General features: G+C 38.6%; 1 protein-coding gene across 1 annotated transcript in view; it reads right to left on the bottom strand.

Annotated features, from left to right (window-relative positions):
• Window positions 1–19,820, bottom strand: part of clstn3 (calsyntenin 3) — a 35,386-nt gene extending 15,566 nt beyond the window's left edge. Inside the window, exons 1-9 of the mRNA XM_007550164.2 lie at window positions 19,249–19,820; window positions 18,528–18,594; window positions 14,687–14,809; window positions 10,276–10,486; window positions 9,240–9,448; window positions 6,741–6,890; window positions 4,306–4,491; window positions 3,369–3,656; window positions 3,021–3,133 (exon numbers count right to left, since the gene is read on the bottom strand). Of these exons, the coding sequence (XP_007550226.1) occupies window positions 3,021–3,133; window positions 3,369–3,656; window positions 4,306–4,491; window positions 6,741–6,890; window positions 9,240–9,448; window positions 10,276–10,486; window positions 14,687–14,809; window positions 18,528–18,594 (1,347 nt within the window). The 5' untranslated portion in view covers window positions 19,249–19,820. The remainder of the gene's footprint in view (window positions 1–3,020; window positions 3,134–3,368; window positions 3,657–4,305; window positions 4,492–6,740; window positions 6,891–9,239; window positions 9,449–10,275; window positions 10,487–14,686; window positions 14,810–18,527; window positions 18,595–19,248) is intronic.
• Window positions 19,821–20,184: the final 364 nt, after the last annotated feature.

Below are 20,184 nucleotides of genomic sequence, written 5' to 3'. Positions count from 1 at the left end.
TCATCAGTTGGAAACACTTCAAGCGTTTGGCATGCCGATGTGAGTGATGCCAAATGCAGCGCTCAGTTGGCTTCACTCATTTGTGGTTGTTGGAGCACTCTGCTATGATGTCTGCTATGCTATGCAGAAAAAGCTTCTGTGTAGCATAGCTAGAGATTAGAGACATTTGTGTAGCATTTGCTGAAACCGAAGCAGTGGAAGTTAATATAATACTAAGTTAATATGATGTCTCTAGTCTGAGCTCATGCTGTTCTTATTACAAGATTAGATGTGGAGAAAAGCTATATTTGAGCGATATTTACATAAAGTAGCATATCTCTGTACACCCCTGAAAAGATAGGCAACAGTGTGACAAGACAGCTTTCTTGAACTGTTCATCCGCTGGACATAGTTTTTAAGCGCTGACACTTCTTTGTTCTGATCGACTTTCCTCATTTATTTAGGCACTCACTGTACAACACACTGCCAAGGTTAGAAACAGGACTAGAGTAGAGAAGACAAGAGGAAAAGCAGCAAAAATTCATTAAAAAATATTAAAAGTCTTTACAAAGCTTCAAGGACTCGTAATAAAAATCACATTAGGAACTACAAAAAGCACTGACTCAATTGAAAGATCACATAACTGCGGCAAAATAAGGCATTTACTTTCATCCAAAAGCCAAATAAGAAATTATCTGTAAGTAAAATACTTGCTTATATACACTTTCCACATTTTACTGAACATTTCTTTTGCTCTCAATTATCCTTGTTTTAGGTTTCTTTATATAAACAGACACAAAAGCACTGAAAAAATGGCGAGGGAATTATAGAGATAAGGGTGGGGGCTGGAGGGGAGAAAGACTGGGGTAACAAGATAACGCAGCTCAGACAGAAGGCTTTAACAAATCTCCCCTGTATCAGCTCAGCTTCTTTAATCTGAGCAACTTCAGTCTGTCTGAGACCAAAGCTTCAGACAAAACAACCCTCCATCCCCAGAAAACAAGCAGTCATGCATCAAAGTGTTAAAAAAAAACCCCAAACAAACAAAACAAAAAAACACTGTGAGCAAAACTTTTATCATTTTTCTGAAGTTAACTTCTAGTTTTGACTTGGAGAACTGGAGACTCCCTACTCCAGACTCCCTACTCTAGAGTCCTGGGCTCTATTATGCCAATTTACGTGAAATTGTAGCTTTTTTTCTTTTAGATAGCGTATGTAAATATCTGGCTTTAAGTGTAACCATCTTATGTTTCATACCAGAGGTGGGTTGTAACTAGCTATATTTACTTGACTAACTTTTTTTTTACACCATGCTTTTTATTTTTACTTGAGTTATTTTATTAAAAGCTATCGCTGCTCTTACTTGAGTGAAACGTCTGGATACTCTTCCCGTTATGAGTAACTTCATTGAAAGAAGTACAAATACATTAACCAAAAATGTGTGATGCAGACCTACAGAACTGATTTAAAAAATTTTACATTATGAAATTATGGAAAATATTTATTTTGAAAAGAGTCTTTGCTGTTTAAAATGTGTTATGCTATGATTATGTTCTTTACTTCTATTAATATTAATCTTTAAAACACCAGAATTTTCACAAAACTTTATCATTTTTGTCTGTCTGATGACGTCATTGCAAAATTTTGAATCGGATGCTCTGAACAGTTACTTAAGTAGACGTTCTACCAAATACTGTTTATTTTTACTTGAGTACTTTTCACTTTTATTTGAGTAAAAATAAGTTGAAGCAGTGCTACTCTTACTTCGGTACAAATTTTGTGGACTCAACCCATCTTTGTATGGGCCCAAAAGTTCGATTTTAGTCGCATCCAACCAAACCAGTTAGTTCCAGTTTAGCAAAATCCACATGTTGACTTTTGTGATGGTAGGGCAAATCGGTTGATGTGTAATAAATAATAAAAGGTTCTTATAAAGAACAATGAAAGAGCAATGAGATTTGGAGATTATTTGATTTTCCTCACCAACCAACTCGATGTGTTTTATGGGAAGATAAACCTCTAAGTCACATCATATTTATATTTATGCTCCCTGTGAACAGAAAGTCAAGGAATCAAGATATCAATAAATGTGCCCCAAGTAATTTGATTAAAAACAAGTATTTTGTAAACACACTTAATAAATTAACTCAAATCAAAGGGTCATTTTTTATAAATTTTCCAGCTATTTTACTGCAATAAAAGATTAATTTAAGGCTTTTTACCAAAGCTGCTAGTAAACATGGGCAACTGCTTGACAAATACAGTAAGGTCAAATATTTTGAGGAATAGATGTACGTTAAAACTTAATCATCCCTTAAAAATGTTGTAAAAATTAAATCTTTAAAAATGCCCATCAGATATGTGAACAGCACACATATTAAATAAATTAATGGAAAATTAGTTTGCTTGCTGATTGCACTTGCTGCTTGATTATTTGTTGTTTTTTTGCATGTCTTTGTACTGTTCTCTGTTTATAAGATGTAGTTATGAATAAAGAAATAGATACATTTAGCATGGCAATCATTATTTTATCAGATGAGAGCTTCATCCCTTCTCACTGCAACTATTTTTACATACATAAGGGAAATTATTAATCACGGCCAAAACTGCCGACGGCTCTCATCTGGTGATGAGGAATATGTGTAAGGTAATGAAATCGGAAACTAAAAGCAAATATCTTCTTTATATCCAGCTGAGAATGAATGTTAAAAACGGAAGAAAAAGCTTCATGGTCGATGCACAAATTGAATTCTATCTTGGCTTCTATTATCCTTTCACAGGTAGATAATTGCACAATCCGTTAGTCAGACTGCAGCTTCAAAAGATGGATGATACACACAGCATGAACCGTTTAAATTAGGCAGTTACCCTATAAAAAGCTTTACAGATAAGAGAAAAAACAGGCTCTATCTTCATACTGCACTATGTAACATCAAAGATTATACATTAAGCGTGCTGCAGAAAGGAAACGAACTACTAAACTTCCTCAAATTCAGTCAGAAAGATAGAAATGCAATTAAAAATAAAGGTTTTTCCAGGACCTGCTCCAGCTTCCAGAGGAACTTGACGGGCCGTGCGGCTGAGACATCGGGCCAGTAGAAGAGGGAGAGGCGGCAGCCGTGGACGGAGAGCGAATAATGGGAGTAGGAGTCATCTGTGGAGCAGAGGAGGAAGAAGATAATTGTTGGATCTGTTGCTTGGAGAATAAAGAAAAGAACTGACTCGATTTAGAGATGAATCGTGAGAATTTCGATGCAGAAGAAAAGGTGGTTGAGTGGGTTGTTTATGTAAATCGAACATGAGTGACACTTTTTGTAGCTGTGGCTAGATGTATTAGCTTTCCTGGTTAAACCTTCAAAACCACAACAAATCCCAGAGATTAAACGAACCGTTCTTTACGGTGCTGCACACAATAGTCTCCTCCTCTTTGCGATTTCCTCTGGACTGAGTGGCTGAAGGCTGGATGTTGGCGCCGCCCCGACGCATCCACAGCTGCAGGGTGAAGTGGTCGCCCGACAGAGCGGACACAACCGAGTTGGGAACCACCGCCACGTGATTCGACCCGTTGAAGGAGAAGACCAGAGAAGAATCGGAAGAAGGGAGAGTGGGCAGAACCGAGGTCCAGTTGGCTGCTGGAGATGGAGGTGGGAGAAGATCGACTTCGCCCCTGACGGCACCTAATCAAAAAATAGAAAACAACTCAATAGAATTTGACTGTTATTTCTTTTTACTTCTATAGTTAAAGGCGACCAGTTATGCTTCCTTGAACAGGTTAGGATGTTCATTACATTTTTTCACAAATCATTCTTAGATAATGAGATATTAATCTGGTAAATTCTACCTATTTCACTCCTGTCAGAATGAGTCTCTTGTCACTTTAAATCCAAATAAGCTGCCGCTGGCCACGTCCCCAACTCAACGTTTACGCTCGCATGCGACAATGGCTGCAACAAAATCTGCAATTATACATCTTTGAATAGCTGAAGGAGAGTCTTTTCCAGCAGCCATTGCAGTAAAAACCTGATGACCAAAGGTGCTAGAGCTCTGCTGGGGTTGCTAGGTGACGGGTGGAGTTCCGGTGGGGTTGCTAGGTAAAGGGCCAGGCCTCCTCTGAGTTTGCTAGGTGAATGGCAGACCCTGACGTTACATAATAGAGATTTTTGAAATGGCTCATTTTCAAAAAACCAAAAAACAAACTGTATGTTTGTTAAGCACTTTGGCTGCTTTTAGAGACCCAAATGGAAGAACAAAAACGTTCAAAATGTGAAATAAACCAATATTAACATCCAGTTGAATATGATTTTTGGGTCTAAAGTCAAAGCTTACCACACAGTCGGCGAACAGAACGGTCAGAGTAGCTGTCTCTGTCACAGCCCTTCCCAATATGGCCGGTCTGGAGCTCTACGGTGGCCTGGATGTTCCACACCGTTTCCTCACAGGTCTCCAGATGCAGGCTGGGGAACAAGGGGATGCTGCCTGACCCGGGTGTGTACTCCACACGTTTCGTCCATCCTTTAAAGAAAGAAAAAACTGAATCAGAACTTTACATTTTAACACACAACTCTGATATTAAACCCGATGGGAGATCAATCAAATGACATAAGCCTGTAATGCCTACAAACAGACAGCAAAGGTAAAAACTGCAATAAAATAAAAATAACAGAATGACAAGATATCAAAGATGTAAAAAAATATTAGCTCATTTTAAAAATCAGGACAGCTTTGCCGAATCTTTTGAATTGCGATGAATTTCATCACCTCTTCTTTTAGCAACAATCTGGTGGAGTTTTGCAAGATAAACAAGATATTTCCCTCATCCTTCATTTCAAACACATACTGACAGATGCTGCATTGGGTCGATTGGTCTCTTTGGTCTGTGCGAGTTTACAAGAATGCTGTATTCAAGATTTATAACTTTCTCTCCGTTTGTTCTTATGCAAAGTAAGTCTGACCTCCAGCTTAGAGTGGATCATCAATTGAGGCGTTGCTGAAATCGGCTTTGTATACTCTCTCTGTTCTTTCATTCTAAAAGAGGCACTCAGTGATTCTGAGTTTAAATCTGTCTCTTTCTGGATCAAAGCTTTTCAAACAGAAACTGCAACCATTACCTTTCAGTATTCTCTTTCTTAATAGAAAGTCTTCCAGGTACAGGTTTTCATTGTTTGTCAGTGTTTTTCAGCTGGACTCACCCATCAACAGAGGTGCTGATGCCATTGGCCGAGTGTGTTTCCATAGAAAGAACTCTTGGTTCAGTGATTTAGTGTTAAATATCTTTTTCTGGGCCAAACTATTGAAGGTGCTGTTAATGCCATTAACTCTTAGGATGTTTTCACTCCTGACAATACATTTGTTGAATTTTCAGCCGTTGTGGTTTGCTTTCATATTGATCTGTGTCAAATGATCCAAACTAAAACCTGTTCACCTCCTCGCCTGTGGGGGCGCTGCACCAAGAACCACATAAGGACATGACACAAAAACCTCTGAAAAAGAGAGCAACTTACTTCTTCACAAAATGTAAACAAAAATGAAATGCAGCCAGACTTTAGAGATTGTAGGATTTTTGAGTCATTTTTTTCTGCTAGCTCTCAACTCTTGTCTTAGTTTGGTCGTATTTACCCAGAATGCCCCAGCGTTATAGTTCGCTTCCTGCTTTTGGAGCGCTCTCTGGTCGTCTTGAATCCACATCTGCATTCGAACCATGACACAGTTCTCTTTAATCAAACCGAGACCTGGATTTTTAGGTGGACTAGAATTCAATATTTTGGTCTACGTCAGAATTTGATTGTTTATTCACACCTCCCTAAAGGAACCAGACTTTCTAGCCAAAAAACCAGAGTGCGAATAAAGTGGACTAAGCACGGTTGGTGTGAATGCACCCTTAGTTTTCTACTTTTACCTCAGTGTTTCAGTGTTTAGGATTTTCTATTCTCTCTTCCTGCTGGGTCTCACTAATTGACCAGTCATGTTCAACCTGGTTCTTCTGCACGTTTCTCCCTGTTTGAATTATTTCTCTGCGCTGTTGCCACATGCTCACAAGATGATTGACTCCGATAATGTTAGTGACTCAAAGCAACTGACTGGGCTTCCGTAGGTAGATGCTTGGTGGACAAAGTACTCCACTCTAGTACTTGAGTAAAATATTGACACTCGTGGTCAAATCTTACTCAACTACAGGAACAACCTGCTCGCTCAAAAGTTTACTCAAGTTAAAGTACTGTTTGAAAATACTTAAGTATTCAGAAATACAATTTATACTTTGTTAGTGCATTGCTGCATTGTTTGCTGTGTGCTTTTAAATGTAACTTGCTGAAACCACCTGATTTATTGATATGTAGAGTCACTCTGTTATAAAAAGTCTACACCTATGACAGCTATTTTCTTTTTCTAATCATTATTTAAAATTTTATTTAAACTGAATCTGATCCAAATTAGAGTCCACATGATTGGAGGAAATTTATAACAGATAACATATGCAGTGAATTGGCATGATACAGATAAATTCAAATGACTTATATTAAATTTAATTACCTCCCTATAACATTACTAAGCCTTAAAACGGCCTATTTGCAACGCAGCTCACGATCTAATGATGCAACCATGATTAAGCTGAATAGCTGCCCACACAATTTCTAACTCAGAGTGGAAATTTCATCCAAAAATCACTGAATGAAACAACCAAATCACACGTCTGACGCCTCCGCAGAGTTACTCCAGAATAAAAACTGAGACAGAAAAAAAGAGCCGCCTGCGCCATTGATTACCGATCCAGCCGGGTTTGCAGGACGGCTTGACCGTGACGACAACCTGGGCATCAGCCTGAGCGCGATTCTTCCCACAGTCGAAAGCGGTCACCCAGAAGGTGTGAACACGCTGCCGCTTCGAATCCAACGGCTCCGTGTTCTTAATGTTACCTAGGAGACGCAACGACAAAGAAAGAGAGGACATGACATAATGAGACAAACAGAAATAGAAATGGAGGGCCAGTCGCCAACAACAAGCTTATTCAACTGAGTGAAAAACGTCCTGAAGCTCCACATGTGCACTGAGTCAAAACAGGGTTTTCAGCTCCGCTTTCAGGGCGAAAAACAGGAAGATAAATAACATCGAGCAGGATGAAAACAAACGGGTTTTTCCTGCTTTTATAGATAAGCGTGAACAAAGTGAGTATCTGTGAAGGGCTGACAGCACTCTGCATGCTGCCTGACAAACAGCAGGTAGGGAAAAGAAGATGCTTTGACATGAAGAGATGAGAAACAAAGAGAAACACAAGAGAGATGCAAAAATAAAGAGCATGCAGCACAATGGGAACAATAGATCTCTGTGCTCCTATCTGAAAACAGAAAGAAGCTACTCATCCTTTGAGTAAAACGTCCAGATCTGGTCATTTTCTGCAGCGTCATGCTATAACAGGGTCTCCTCAGCTGCTGGGTCACATAACTGAACTGAGCCCCCGGAGTGCAACACCGGACTGTAAATACAGAGAATCTAACGAGGCAGAAACAAAACGGGATGCTCTATTACACCAATACCTCTCCAGTACAGCTGGAGCTGGGACTTTGCGGATGCAGAAATCAAAGTCCGCCCCCACAAAGTCTATTTCAACACTTTTTGTTTATACCTGAGGTTTTAAGTCTCTGCAATTTTCCTAAATTTACCATTTCACAAATATCAATATCTCAGCAGTGGCTGCTGTTCGATCTTTATGCTTTGTTTGTTTTCAGAGTTTAGAATCACTTTGCTGAAATATCTATTTGGCTTCAAAATGTTTCTTTTTCTCATATTTTCAGCTGTTTGAAACCACAGAAAGTCCAAAACATACAGACATGTGAAGGAAGGTGCTCTGGTCAAATGACCTGATGTTTAACTGCAATGAAATGCTAAGCGTGGTGGGAAATAGAAAAACGTGGTGCTGGAAGCATCATGCAGTGCAATGCCTTTCTTCTGCAGGGACACAGAAACGGGTCAGAGTTGATGGGATGGAAGTAAAGTGAAATACTGGAAGAAAACTTGTGAAGGTTCATCTTGGAGCAAAACGATTCCAAGCATACAGATTTCAGATTCCATTCTGTTTCAGAATGGCCCAGTCAAAGTTCAGACCTAAATCCAATTATTTTAAATCTGCGCAAGAGTTAAAACGTAATGTTCACAGACACTCTTAAAACAATCTGAGTGAAACTGAAAAGTTCATCAAAGAACTGTGAAAAGGTGGGAAAGAAACACAACAAAACACTTGAACCTGCAGCAGTTCATTCAAATGGATTAAATATGAACTTTTTTACTATTTCTGGTTAAGAATTTCCAAAAATGTTTTAACTTCTCCACAACTTGAGACTATTTGCACTAATTAGGTGATTTTTGAAGGCAGTTTGGTTTAACTGAATGTTGTTTAGGGTTGTTTTAATAATAATAATAAAAAAAGGCTCCATTCAAACTGAAGACATTTCGTAAAACAAAAAGTGAAAACTAGGGATGCAACTAACGATTATTTTAGTAATTCATGAACCTATCAGTTGTTCTGATGAGCAATCGGATTAAAAAAATCGGCACATTCTGCAGATTTTTTATTTAACCATTTCAGCCTTTCTAAACAATATCAGAAATACATTAAAACATGCAAATAAACAGATAATTTAATTGATTTTTTTAAAAAGGAAAAAGCAACAACACAGCAGCTCTTTAGTGTTGCTTTTTGTGGAAAAGGATACAAAAACAATCTAATAACATCAACCTGCAAAAAGCTCAGACCTTTCTGCTTGAATTAACAACAATGCGGTGTAGGACTAATCTGACGATCATTTTTTGGATCGATTGATTAATAATTGAATAGGAAAAGGTGAGCAATAGGAGATTTATTTACAGAATGTGAACAGGATGAAGCTTAAACTTTGTCACTTGAAGATTTTTGGATGGAACTTGTTTACATGCAGAGTACTTTCATTTTTATCTTAAATTCAAAATGTTTTGGCTTAATTACTGCCCTAAGTATATTATTTTTGTAGCAAATAGAGTTTTATAAGCCTGAATATTCGGGTTAGTAATTAATTGGTTACTAAATTAGTTTACGGTTCTTCCCATAAACGATTAATCACAATTAATCGTTTCAGCTCCAGTGATGACTATGCATCAGTTTCCTTCCACTTCCAAATGAAGCACTAACATGGTAAACTACATTCAAACTCGTGATTGTAGGCTGATCAGACTTGTGAGTATGTTGTTGTTTTGCTCTGTTAGTACAGCGTGCAGGACGTGAACCGTCTCACCGTCGTTGTCGATAGCGAAGGGCACATTGGGAGTGATGATGTCATAGAAGCAGATCTGGCTGTACTGCGGGGAGCAGTCGGCATCCAGAGCCTCGACCCGCACGATCCTGTCAAACAGACGGCCCTCGGGGACCGAAGCCTCGTAGCGACGCTCCACAAACACTGGGGAGAACTCGTTGACGTCGTTCACACGAACATGAACCGTGGCCCTAAGGGAGAGGAGGAAGGGAAGCAGAGAGATGAGGGTTGATATCGCTACAGCGGGGATGTAACACTAGTCTAACTTAGTAAATGATTAATCTATCGATAATTTTAATGTTTGGGCCTCAGGCTGCAGCGTAGTAAAAGCAGGCCTGTCACAATAACACATTTGATAATATTGTTGTTTTGAGACCATCTTAAAGTAAAATATTAATAATGGCATAATAATGCGAGTTCAATAAATAAATATCCACAATAAAACAACAACCAGAAACAATTTAAAAAAAATACACACAACAGAAGCCATAGATAAAACTGATTTATAAACTCCCGATAAACAGAATTTACCTTCAAAAAACGTCAACAGAATAAAAATATTTGAGCTCATTTTAATTTATCATGTGATTAATTGATTAATTACTTATTGTGAAGTAAGAAATACTGCCACCTGCAGGTGGAAGTTAGCATCACTTAAACCAAATATTTTTGGCAATTTTTGCGGAAAATCTGCAATAAACTCATAATTATGCATTCGCCCAAAATTAGAGACAAATATTTGTTATCTGTTGATTTTATGTGAATTTCCACAATCACAGAATTGTAAAAAAAATCTGGAGGGACTTACTGATGTAACAGATAAAAACCGCTTTACTTTGATTGATAAGATCACATTTAACCTTTTATCATTAAGATCCTATTTATGCATCTCTCTGGAGTTCAGAGGGCCACCTAGAACGCCATGGCGGGCCAGATTTGGCCCCCGGGCCTTCAGTTTGACACAGCTTGATGAATCTACTGGCTGCTGTTGTTTAAAAATGGAGACGCTGTAACTAACTTGTGGGATTTCTTGCTGTTGACGCCGTCGGGTCCCTCTCCGCAGTCATAGGCCTGGATGGTGAAACTGTGCTCCCGCTGGCTCTCACAGTCCAGCGGCTCTTTGGACCGGACCAGACCCTCGCCGGTGGAGCGGTCCAGAACCACAGCTTCAAACTGGACGGAACCGGATCCCGAGGGGCCATTGTGAACCCGGAAGCCACAGATTTCACCTGGGTTGAGAGAATATTAATAAAACTGAATTAAACATGGCATTATATGAACATTAAGGTTAATCAAAAAACCTTTGATTTCAGAAAACTCAATCTTTTTTTTATTATTTTGTCCTGATTATTGTAACACATTTATTTTATTTATACGAACAGCGTTCACCTGGCCTCCTTCTGACTAATGAGTGTTGATTTTCTCTTGATTTATAAAGCACTCTGTGGGTCCATTCAATCAGGCAAATTGTTTTAAATTAGTGCAAAATATGTGCATGCGACATACCAATAAATAGCTTAAAAGATGGAGAAAAATGTCTAGCGATTAATTGTCAGCATCCATCAAACTGCAAACGAATTCATTTCCACTGCACACTGTTTATATTTTAATAGCAAAGCAGTTTATTTGCTATTACCTTGTTTACAACGTGGCAGAAACCTATTGGAAAAGGTTTTAAATGACACATCTCTCACCTCTGTGTTATTACTGGATCTCACTGATTTTGACCAGGTTGATAATAAAACACTGATTAGCTAGAAAAATGGATGGCGCTGTTCGAGATTAGTTCTGATTTTTTCTTGACAGACTAGAACGACTTTGTGTCGTTTGGCAATAGAGTGTATTCTCCAGTTAACAATAAATCAAGCTAAATTAGTTGATTATTAGTCAATAATCAATTCATTTTGATTATTGGAATTAATTGTTTCAGCCCTGTACAAACTCATACAGGTATATACTTTTCCTTTTGTCCTTCATTTAATTTCTTCTGAGGTTGATCTGTTTAGAAAGTCTGAGAGTTTTAAAGTCAGATTCCTTGTTTGTGAACGTAATCTTGCCAATAAATCTGATTCTGGTTTTATTCCTGCTTCAAGAGGATCAAAGCATTTCTAACCAGACACACGCTGATGATGTACAACTTTATATTTCACCACTAACCTGAGAAAATGTTGGCTCGTTTAATTGAAAACAGTAATGTTTATCATAAGGGTAAATAATGTATCATTTGTATTCATATGTTTAAACTTTCAGGTTTAGCATCTCTTTCATTTATGTGATACTTTATTACTGTATATATTGTTTTTAGTTCAGTGCTGTTCTGATTAACTTAAAAAAATAAACAAGATAAATGCTTCAGTTTTGGTTATTTTACAGGAATAAGTTGAGGTGCAACTAATCGCAAGAATTTTGTTCTTGCCACTGAATAAATGCAGCAAAATTATGACTATTATAGTTTTTCAATGTGGAATTATGCAATTGAGATGATATATGATTTAGTTAATCCACCACTTAACTGTGATCACAAAACAAGGAAGCCAAGCTAAAACCTCACAGACTGATGCATTTTCTGGCGTCAAACTTTGACTCTGGGAAGAAGGTTTTTCTCTGAAACTGCTAAATTATTAAGCGATGCAGTCCTTCAAAGAACGGAGAATCCCTGTTTATCTCTGAAAAGACTTGGTCTCTGAGGGATCTTTCTTTTTAGACCCACTCATGTTACTGACAGAGGACATTTTCCTCTGTTTTGTTGCTCCTCTTCCTACTTGTTAAACATATTGTTGGAAAAAATGAAGCATCCATGTACTTTGTAACAGTTTCTTTCTTATTTTTTTATAAAAAAAAAAATAAAATAAAAAAAAACCTGGGAAGCATAATTTAAATTCAAGCTACTAAATTCTCCAATGAAGTATCATAACCACTGAACAAGTTAAACATTTCATTATTATTGAAAAACTGAAGTGAACTAATGTGATTTTGAGTACACTGATATCTAGAAATGCCTTTATGCACCCGTTTATCTCAAACGTCTTTTATCAGACACATTAAAAAAAAAAACTGCAACATCTACTGAAAATAAAAATCCTCAGAATAGCAGCAGATTCCTATCGGTTGACGAAAGTCAAAGGTTCGTGCTCAAACAGCTAATTTCCTCTTCCGTTTTGACATCGGCTCAATATATTCCAGAGTAATTCAAGTTGATCTTTCATAATTTGACTGAACATGGTTATTTCCAGGACTCAGAGTGCAAACATGATCACCTTATTTCATCAGGCTGCAGAAAGGCACAGCGCTGGCTGATTGCTCCTGCTGCAGAGGCTTGAATTACACCATGATGGGCTAAAAATAGTGGACTCTTTGACTGAACACATTGCCTTTAATATTTAGGGAGTCTTTAGGGAAATATTGCTGGTGGCTGTGAGTGGTATTATAGCTCCAAATAAAAAAATAAATGAGCGTGTCGTTTACTACTGAAAGCTGAAAGCAATCCAGTAAAAACAAACTGGATCATTAGAGTCATCACTTTTTTTTTAGTCATCACTTGACTAAAACATCATTGAGCAATCTGAATAAAAATGACATGATTTTCTTTGTCTTGGTGTTTGGCTAGTCAAGCAAATTATTATTTTATTTGCAATGAACAAGTAAAATGACCTTCTTACATTAAATCAGATTTAAAATTTCTGTTTTCAGTCAACAAATATAACCAAAATTATTTTATTTTATTTATTTTTATATTGTATTACCTTCTTCAAATTGACAAGTTTAAATATAGTATGACTGATCTGAATTTAAATTTAATGAAGCAGTTGAAAGGTTATTTCACAACATTTGAGCTAAATGGAGGCACAACTCTGGGTGCGGTTTAAGGCTACACTTCAAACACAATGTGCAATCTGTCAGAAAAATTAAAGTAAAAATAAAGAAAATATCAGTAAGAGAAATATGGGGTCCAGTTTCCAGAAGCCTGAAAATGCCACATTAATCACATGCCACAAACGCCACGGGAATGTCCAGCCGTCATACGGAGACGGGTTGTGTGAAGTTGTGAACTTGTTCTGGTTTGAATGTGTTTATCAACCCAAACCAGAGGTCAGGCCACTCAGTGAAGAAGAAGCCAGATTACAGTTTGCAAATGCATTTAGGGGCAAAAAAATCTATGTATTAATTCATTTTTTAGCAGATAAGTTCTTTGATTTGATGAAAGTGAAGCTTAGGTGTTTGACGTTAATGTCCATCCTTACATCTGGAAGAAAAGGAGGGAAGACGACAAGCCTAAGAACGTCACCTCAGCTGTTAAGTACAGGTGTGGCAGCAGCATCTTGTTGTGGGGCTATTATGCTGCAGGAAGGAAGGATGCACTTTGTAAAACAGACCATGATGAGGAAAGAAGACTATGTGCAAATACAGTGGCAACATCTTGACTTCAGGCAGAAATATGAAGCTGGGCCTCACATGGGTCCCTTAGCATAGCAGCAATGAGTGGCCATCAGGAAGTCCCATAAAAAACTGCAGTGCAGACCTGACTGAGCTACAACTGAGTTCTGTCAGGAGGAATGGATCAGAACTCAATCAAGCAAAATACTGTGAGAAGCTTGTGGAAGAAAACTATGACACTAGCACAGCTGCAACTAACAACTATTTACGTAATCGATTATTCTCATAATTAATGGCATGAAGAAATGGCACATTCTGCAGATTTTTCATTTCCAATATTAGAAGTACATTAAAAGATGCAGATAAATAAATAATTAAATTTCCTTTTTAAATAAGAAAGAAAACATCTTCTTGCCTAAAGAGGAAAAATATAGCTTTCATTTAGTGCATGCTTAATCATTTGTAGCAAAGGATGAGTCTGCAGATAAAAAAAATACTTCCAACATCAACATGTAAAAAGGTCAGACCTTTCTGCTTGACTTAACATCAGTATATTTTAAGGCCAACTATTGATTATTTTTTTGGTTGAAGTGATTAATTATTGGATAGCAGAAAGTGTTAAATAAGAAATTTTCTATGCCACTTGAGGAGTTTTGGGAAGAACATATTTATAGTTTTTATTATCTTTAATGTAAAATGTATATTTTTAGTAAAGTTGACTTAATTACTGCTCTGAATGTCATTCTTTAAGCAAATGTCATTTTTAGAGTCTGCATACTCTAGTTAATCATTAATCAATTTCTAAATTAGTTGACGATTATTTCAAGAATCATTTCATTACAATTAATGCAATTAACTATATCAGTTCCAGTTTGCAAGGAAATGTATATTAACGTTCGTAATTATCTAATTTCTTAAAATCATAACCAATCTAAAACGGGGAAATTTGTCAGATGTTAGATACTGATAAATAAAAGCTATGTGTTTTTTTTTTCTACGGTGTGTGTATAAAAATCATATTTCGGCTGTATTTTGATGGATGCAGGCGGTGTTACCAGCGTAGTGAAGCGGAGCGTCTTTGTCCAAGGCGAAGAGAGGGGGATTGAGCAGCACGGTGTTGTCGTTCTCCATCACAATCCCCTGGTACTCTGTCTCGATCCATGGCTTGTGCTTATTGGCTGAGAGAGAAGACCGAACAGGCTTTGGGTTAAATGGAGCAATTACAAGGAACCAATGCATCTATTTTTAACAGTCAATTATGGGGGAGAGACATGGTGAGAGTGTGCACGAGTGAAAAAAAACCCCCCACACACAGAAAGTAACGTGTGACCATCGAGAGTCAGATAACGTTCACAGTTGACGTTTTTCCTCCATTTTTATTTCAAGCACCCTCCAGCTCCACAGTCCTGATTTGTTTCCATCAAACAGACAGAGACAGAAATATTCGGCTCTGAATCAAACGCCCAAGGTTCCCTCAGAATCCAACCTTTAATTGCTAAATAATTATTAATCCTTGCGCAGACTGTTGGGCGCTGACTGATCAAAGGCCAAGTTAATGAGCCACAAGGATGACGATTTTACACTCCAGCAGCGAGCGAAAACAAAAGGCAGCGCTCCCTCCCTTCTCTTGTCCCCGATCTCCTAACTCAGAGGCTGCAGAGTTTGAAATCAGACACAAGCACAAGATTTATTTCTTTGTTGTCGCCACAGTGAATTTGAGAAAATGAAACTGGAACTAATTTTTCAGTCTCAGAGCCAACAAGAGGAAAATGAAAATAAAAAAAAATTGCTTCTGGTTGTGAATCTGATCAAACTTCTTTAACTTCAAACACAGAGCAGAGGATCATTTGAATTCTCTTTGCCTTAAAGCACCAAAGCCTGCTGCTGAATTTAAATATGTTTTTATATCACTGCTGGAAAACAGCTTGAGAAAAGGTATTTCTTTATGCAACATCTCCTTTACCAGGCACAGTAAAAATATTTTAAATTCATTTCATATTCATTTACTTTAAATACTGTTTGCTTTGTCTTCACCATTTATATACCACTGCAGCTTTGACCGGCAGCTCCTTTTCTTTTGCACATAACTTAAGAGATACACAGATTAAAGCTGCAGTGTTTTCCACTTTACATTAATTTAAAGGAAATTATCCATGATTGTGGTTTATAAACTATAGACTATGATTTAAAATGATTCAGAAATGTTTTAAAGATACTTTGAAAACATTTTTTGGCTATTGCAGCTCGGTATGAGGAATTATTAAGTAATATGATAAGAATATTGGTTACAATTAATCTACACTTTGCTTTTCACTTTCTTTATCATCATGAGTTACCAAATAAGTACATTTATGTCTGTGTTTAAAAAAGGAACGTTTTGAGTTAATTCAGCACCATTTTTATATTGACTCGTTTCAAAAATGACGTAAGACATTTGACTTTGTAATTTAGCACCTTGAAATTGGGTTTCTATCTCTTTTACGTCATAAAATGATGTAAAACAAAAAAAACCAGTCAATTTTGCATAATACTGCCCCCTGAAAACCAAGCAAAATTCTTAATCGTTTAAATATTTGTTTTTCACTTTGTAAATACATTTGAGAGAGAGAAAAAAAAACCTCAAACTCTCAGAGCTATGCATCCCTGCCAGTTTTCAACTGGAAAAATGTCTATCTGGCACCAAAAATTAGTTGCCATCAACACCCAGGCATAATCACAGTAATTCATCTTCTCCTACACCTCCTCTGTTTCCACGCCCCGGCTTGTGTGTTTCTTTTTCGGTCATTTATCTCATGCCCTCTGTCCCCCCTCTGCTCATCTTCCTCTCCTCCCTCCCCCCACCCCTCGCTGCTATGTAGCATTAATCTGAGCATCAGGCCTGTGGATTACATTCGGGATTACAGATTGAGAGGCATCTCGCTCCATCTCTCTGTCTGTCCCCCTTGGCATTGCTCCTCTTTCTGTCACCCTATCCATCAGGCCGCAGCTCTCACCCGTCAACCCCTCCTCATTTGGCCTCTTCACACCCGCACACACCTACTACTGTATGCACACACCAGGCCCTGCATCCTCTCTCCCTGCTGTCACCTGATCTCACGTACCACCTCTCCCTCCTTATCTTCCCCCTCCTGCACGGCTGTGTCAGTTTCATCCGCCTCCCCCTCGGCATGACAATCACTAGCTCCATTACAAATGTGCGCAAATCTTTGTCTGTATTCTGCTAATGTCGAAAAAGAAAAACACAATAATTTCGCAATTGCGCTGTTTTGAATAAGCTGATAAGTCATTAAAAATTATGGCAGCGACGGATGTAAGCACTTACATGAGATGTATTCATAATTCAAACATGGCGATGGCGCTAATCATCAGAGACGTTAGCATCTGAGTTAGCCGTTGGAAGCGGCTAGTACATATGTGCGGTGTGTGGGGGAAATTGTAATCGGTGATTTTACAGAATACGTGTTCAAATTGAAACACAACTTTTTACGAACATTTTCCGAAAAAAATAAACAAAAACAAACCATCATCCTCCTACTACAAACTATAGTCTTCTTCTTCCTTTTCGCCAGTAGTAGTAGCAGCAGCGTCTGGCTGTTGATCACGTGACTCGTGTGACGTAAAGACATCACACATTTTTCAGTTGCGTTTCGGTACAACTGAAAAACCACTCTTTTTTTATATCTCAGAAGGTGCGGTTTTTTGTTTTTTTTTTTTAAATTGGCGACTTCGAACGAATTTATTTTCGTACTCTCAATTTTACTTTATGGAAATGGAAATGCAGCAAGTGAAACAGGAACTGCATTTGAATTCAAATTTTTTGTCAACGTTATGCTAATGTCGAAAAAACACAATTTCGTAATTGCCGTGTTTACATCAAATAGAAAATGAAAATAAAATCACAAATGAAAAAGCCCGTTTATTCATGTACTCAATAACTCATCCTCCTATTACTTCCTGTAGTCTTCTTCGTCGCCAGTAGTAACATCGGGTGTTGATCACATGACTCCTATGACACGGAAAAAGTGTTTCCATTGCAGTTTCGCTGAAAAACCACCTCATCCATTTTTTCTTAAATTGGTGTGTTTCCATTATGCAAATTTCCGCAATGTTATGGTTAGTAGAAAAGCTGCTAGTGACTTGAATCAGACGTTTCTGTTACAAATGTGGGCAAATCTTTGTCAATATTTTGCTGGTGTAAAAAAACCCAAGCAAAAACAAAAAAACAATTTTGCAAATGTGCAGTGTTTTCATTAAGTAAGAAATTAAATTAAAATCCCATATGAATTATCTTAACTGTTAATTGTTTTTTAAAAAGGTGCAGCACCATCATCCTCCTACTACTTCCTGTCGTCTTCTTCGACATTTTCACCAGTAGTAACATCCGGCTGTTGATCACATGTCTTGAATGACAGGAAAAAAAATGTTTCTATTGCAGTTTTGGGTAATAGAACCATTTCCACAAGGCTGGAAAACCACCTCATCCTAGCGCAAAAATATTTTGCGTGAGGTTTTTTTTTAATTGGCGTATTTCTATTAAGCGAATTTATTAGTATACTTTTAATTTGTGCAATTTTATGGTTAATGGAAACGCAGCTAGCGAAACAATGATCCTGAATCAGACTCCATGAGAAATCTGGGAAGCGGATCCATCATCTCCGAATCACACCGCAGACGGAAAGGGCACATGCAGGAGATGCAAACATGTTTATGTATGCACCTGGTTATGCATGAGGAATTGAAGCTATACATGAGTAAGTCGCCGGGTTCATGGCTCTGCTTGGAAAAATACCCCCCACCCCACCTGACAGGTCTGTGTGTTTCTATGGCAATGCAAAACCTTCATTCCCACACTTCACAGTCAAAAACAGAAACAGAAAAAAAGGAATTGAAACTGACCTTTGTTGCAATTGGCAACCGAAGTCAAGCAAAGGAGGAGGAAGGAGAGAAAATTCATTCTGTCCATCTGAAGGAGGAAAGAGGGGAGGATAAGAGGGTGGGGGTGAGGAAGGAGAATAGAGAAGAGGATGAGGAGGAGGAAGGGAGAGAAGGAGGGGTACAGTTCATGCATCAACAACAGATCAGCAGTGGAGGGGACAGTACAGTAGCAACAAGCAGATCAGGCATTTCAGATGGCACTTTGGGGGGACGGAAGGGGTTTCACATTGCTGTTGTCTGTCCAATAAATCACCATTAAATTGAGAGCTGAAAAACTACATTCAGAGTTGCATGACTGGAGCTGTAATCCAGGAGAATTTCAGCATTATGCCGCCCTGACATGCAGCCCAGAATAGTATCACACACACAGACATATATATTCCTGGTCATGAGTGGGGAACGTTCTGCATGTGGCAGGGCTGCGTGTTTTATCACGGTTACCCCTCATGGTTTGTTTAGGCTGATGGGAACATTTAGGCTTGCGAACATGATAAATAATCTAATTTTGTGTGTTTTTTTTAATGTAAAGATGACTACACACATTCAGAATAACAAACATGCTATGCGACAATTATCTGACACACATTTCCAAGGGGCGTACGTGGATGCGTAAAGCGGCATTTAGGAGGAAACGCCGCAGAAATGGTGGGTTACAATGCAGGAAAAAAATGTGGGATATTACCGTTCAGAGTGCGGTGATGCTCCTGGTTGGTATCCTGCCTCTACGCTCGCAGCATCCGCCTCTCACGCCCCTAACGCTCGGTTCGGTTCGGTTCAGATCAGCTCGTCTCCCGGAGGCTGACAACAAACCCAGAGCTCAGCCTCCGAGGTGCGGGTGGATGGAGACGGAAGCGGCCGGAAGCTGTTCGAGAAAGGACGCTCAGGTGGGGTTATCAGGGATGAAATGTGGGGAGGAAGAGGAAAGCGGCGGACGTCCTTGTTTTTTCCCACTCGGCAGGAAGAAGAAAAGCGGTGGGAATGTTACGCTGACGTGCCCTCCCTCTCGGCGTTTCTTAACCCGCCCACACTGCGTCCTTCTTCCCTCTCTCCTGCTGCCCTGGCTCTTTTCTCCTCCACTCTGACTCAGGCTCCAAACGCAGCAGAGACTCAGTCCCACCGTCACCTCACAGCTGTCAGCTCAAGCCGCGCTGATTGACTCGTCCGCCTCCTCGTTTTTTTTTCCCCCCTTCGTTTGTTTGTGCGTGTTTTCATCCGTTTCCACGCGTTTCACGCTGCTCACTCAGTCGGTTCCTCTCTGCAAAATGACGTCATGGCACCCCGATTCGCCCTCGTGCCAAGGCTAATTCTGTAAAAACAAACAGATCCACTCTGGATGCATTTTTTTTGCACCTGCAGTGTTTTGCAAAAATGATGGAGCATTCCCACATTTTGTCACGGTGCTGCCTCAAGATGAGACTGGCGTGCATTCAAAGCCCAACCTCTTTATTCTGATACCCCTAAATAAATCACTTATAGTCAAGGTAAAGTAGAAAACCTCAACATATTTTTACTCAAAAGTAAAAGTAAAAAGTAGAAACAACTGAAGAGTACAAAAGCATTTGGTAAAAAGGCTACTCAAAGATAAAAAACAAACAAACAATAATTTAACATTTAAAAA

This window comes from Poecilia formosa, unplaced genomic scaffold, assembly GCF_000485575.1.
Source record: "Poecilia formosa unplaced genomic scaffold, Poecilia_formosa-5.1.2 Scaffold34, whole genome shotgun sequence".
In the NCBI taxonomy this organism is placed as follows: Eukaryota; Metazoa; Chordata; class Actinopteri; order Cyprinodontiformes; family Poeciliidae; genus Poecilia; species Poecilia formosa.
Note: the sequence above shows the minus strand (reverse complement) of the source record. Positions and strands in the feature narration are given on the sequence as shown.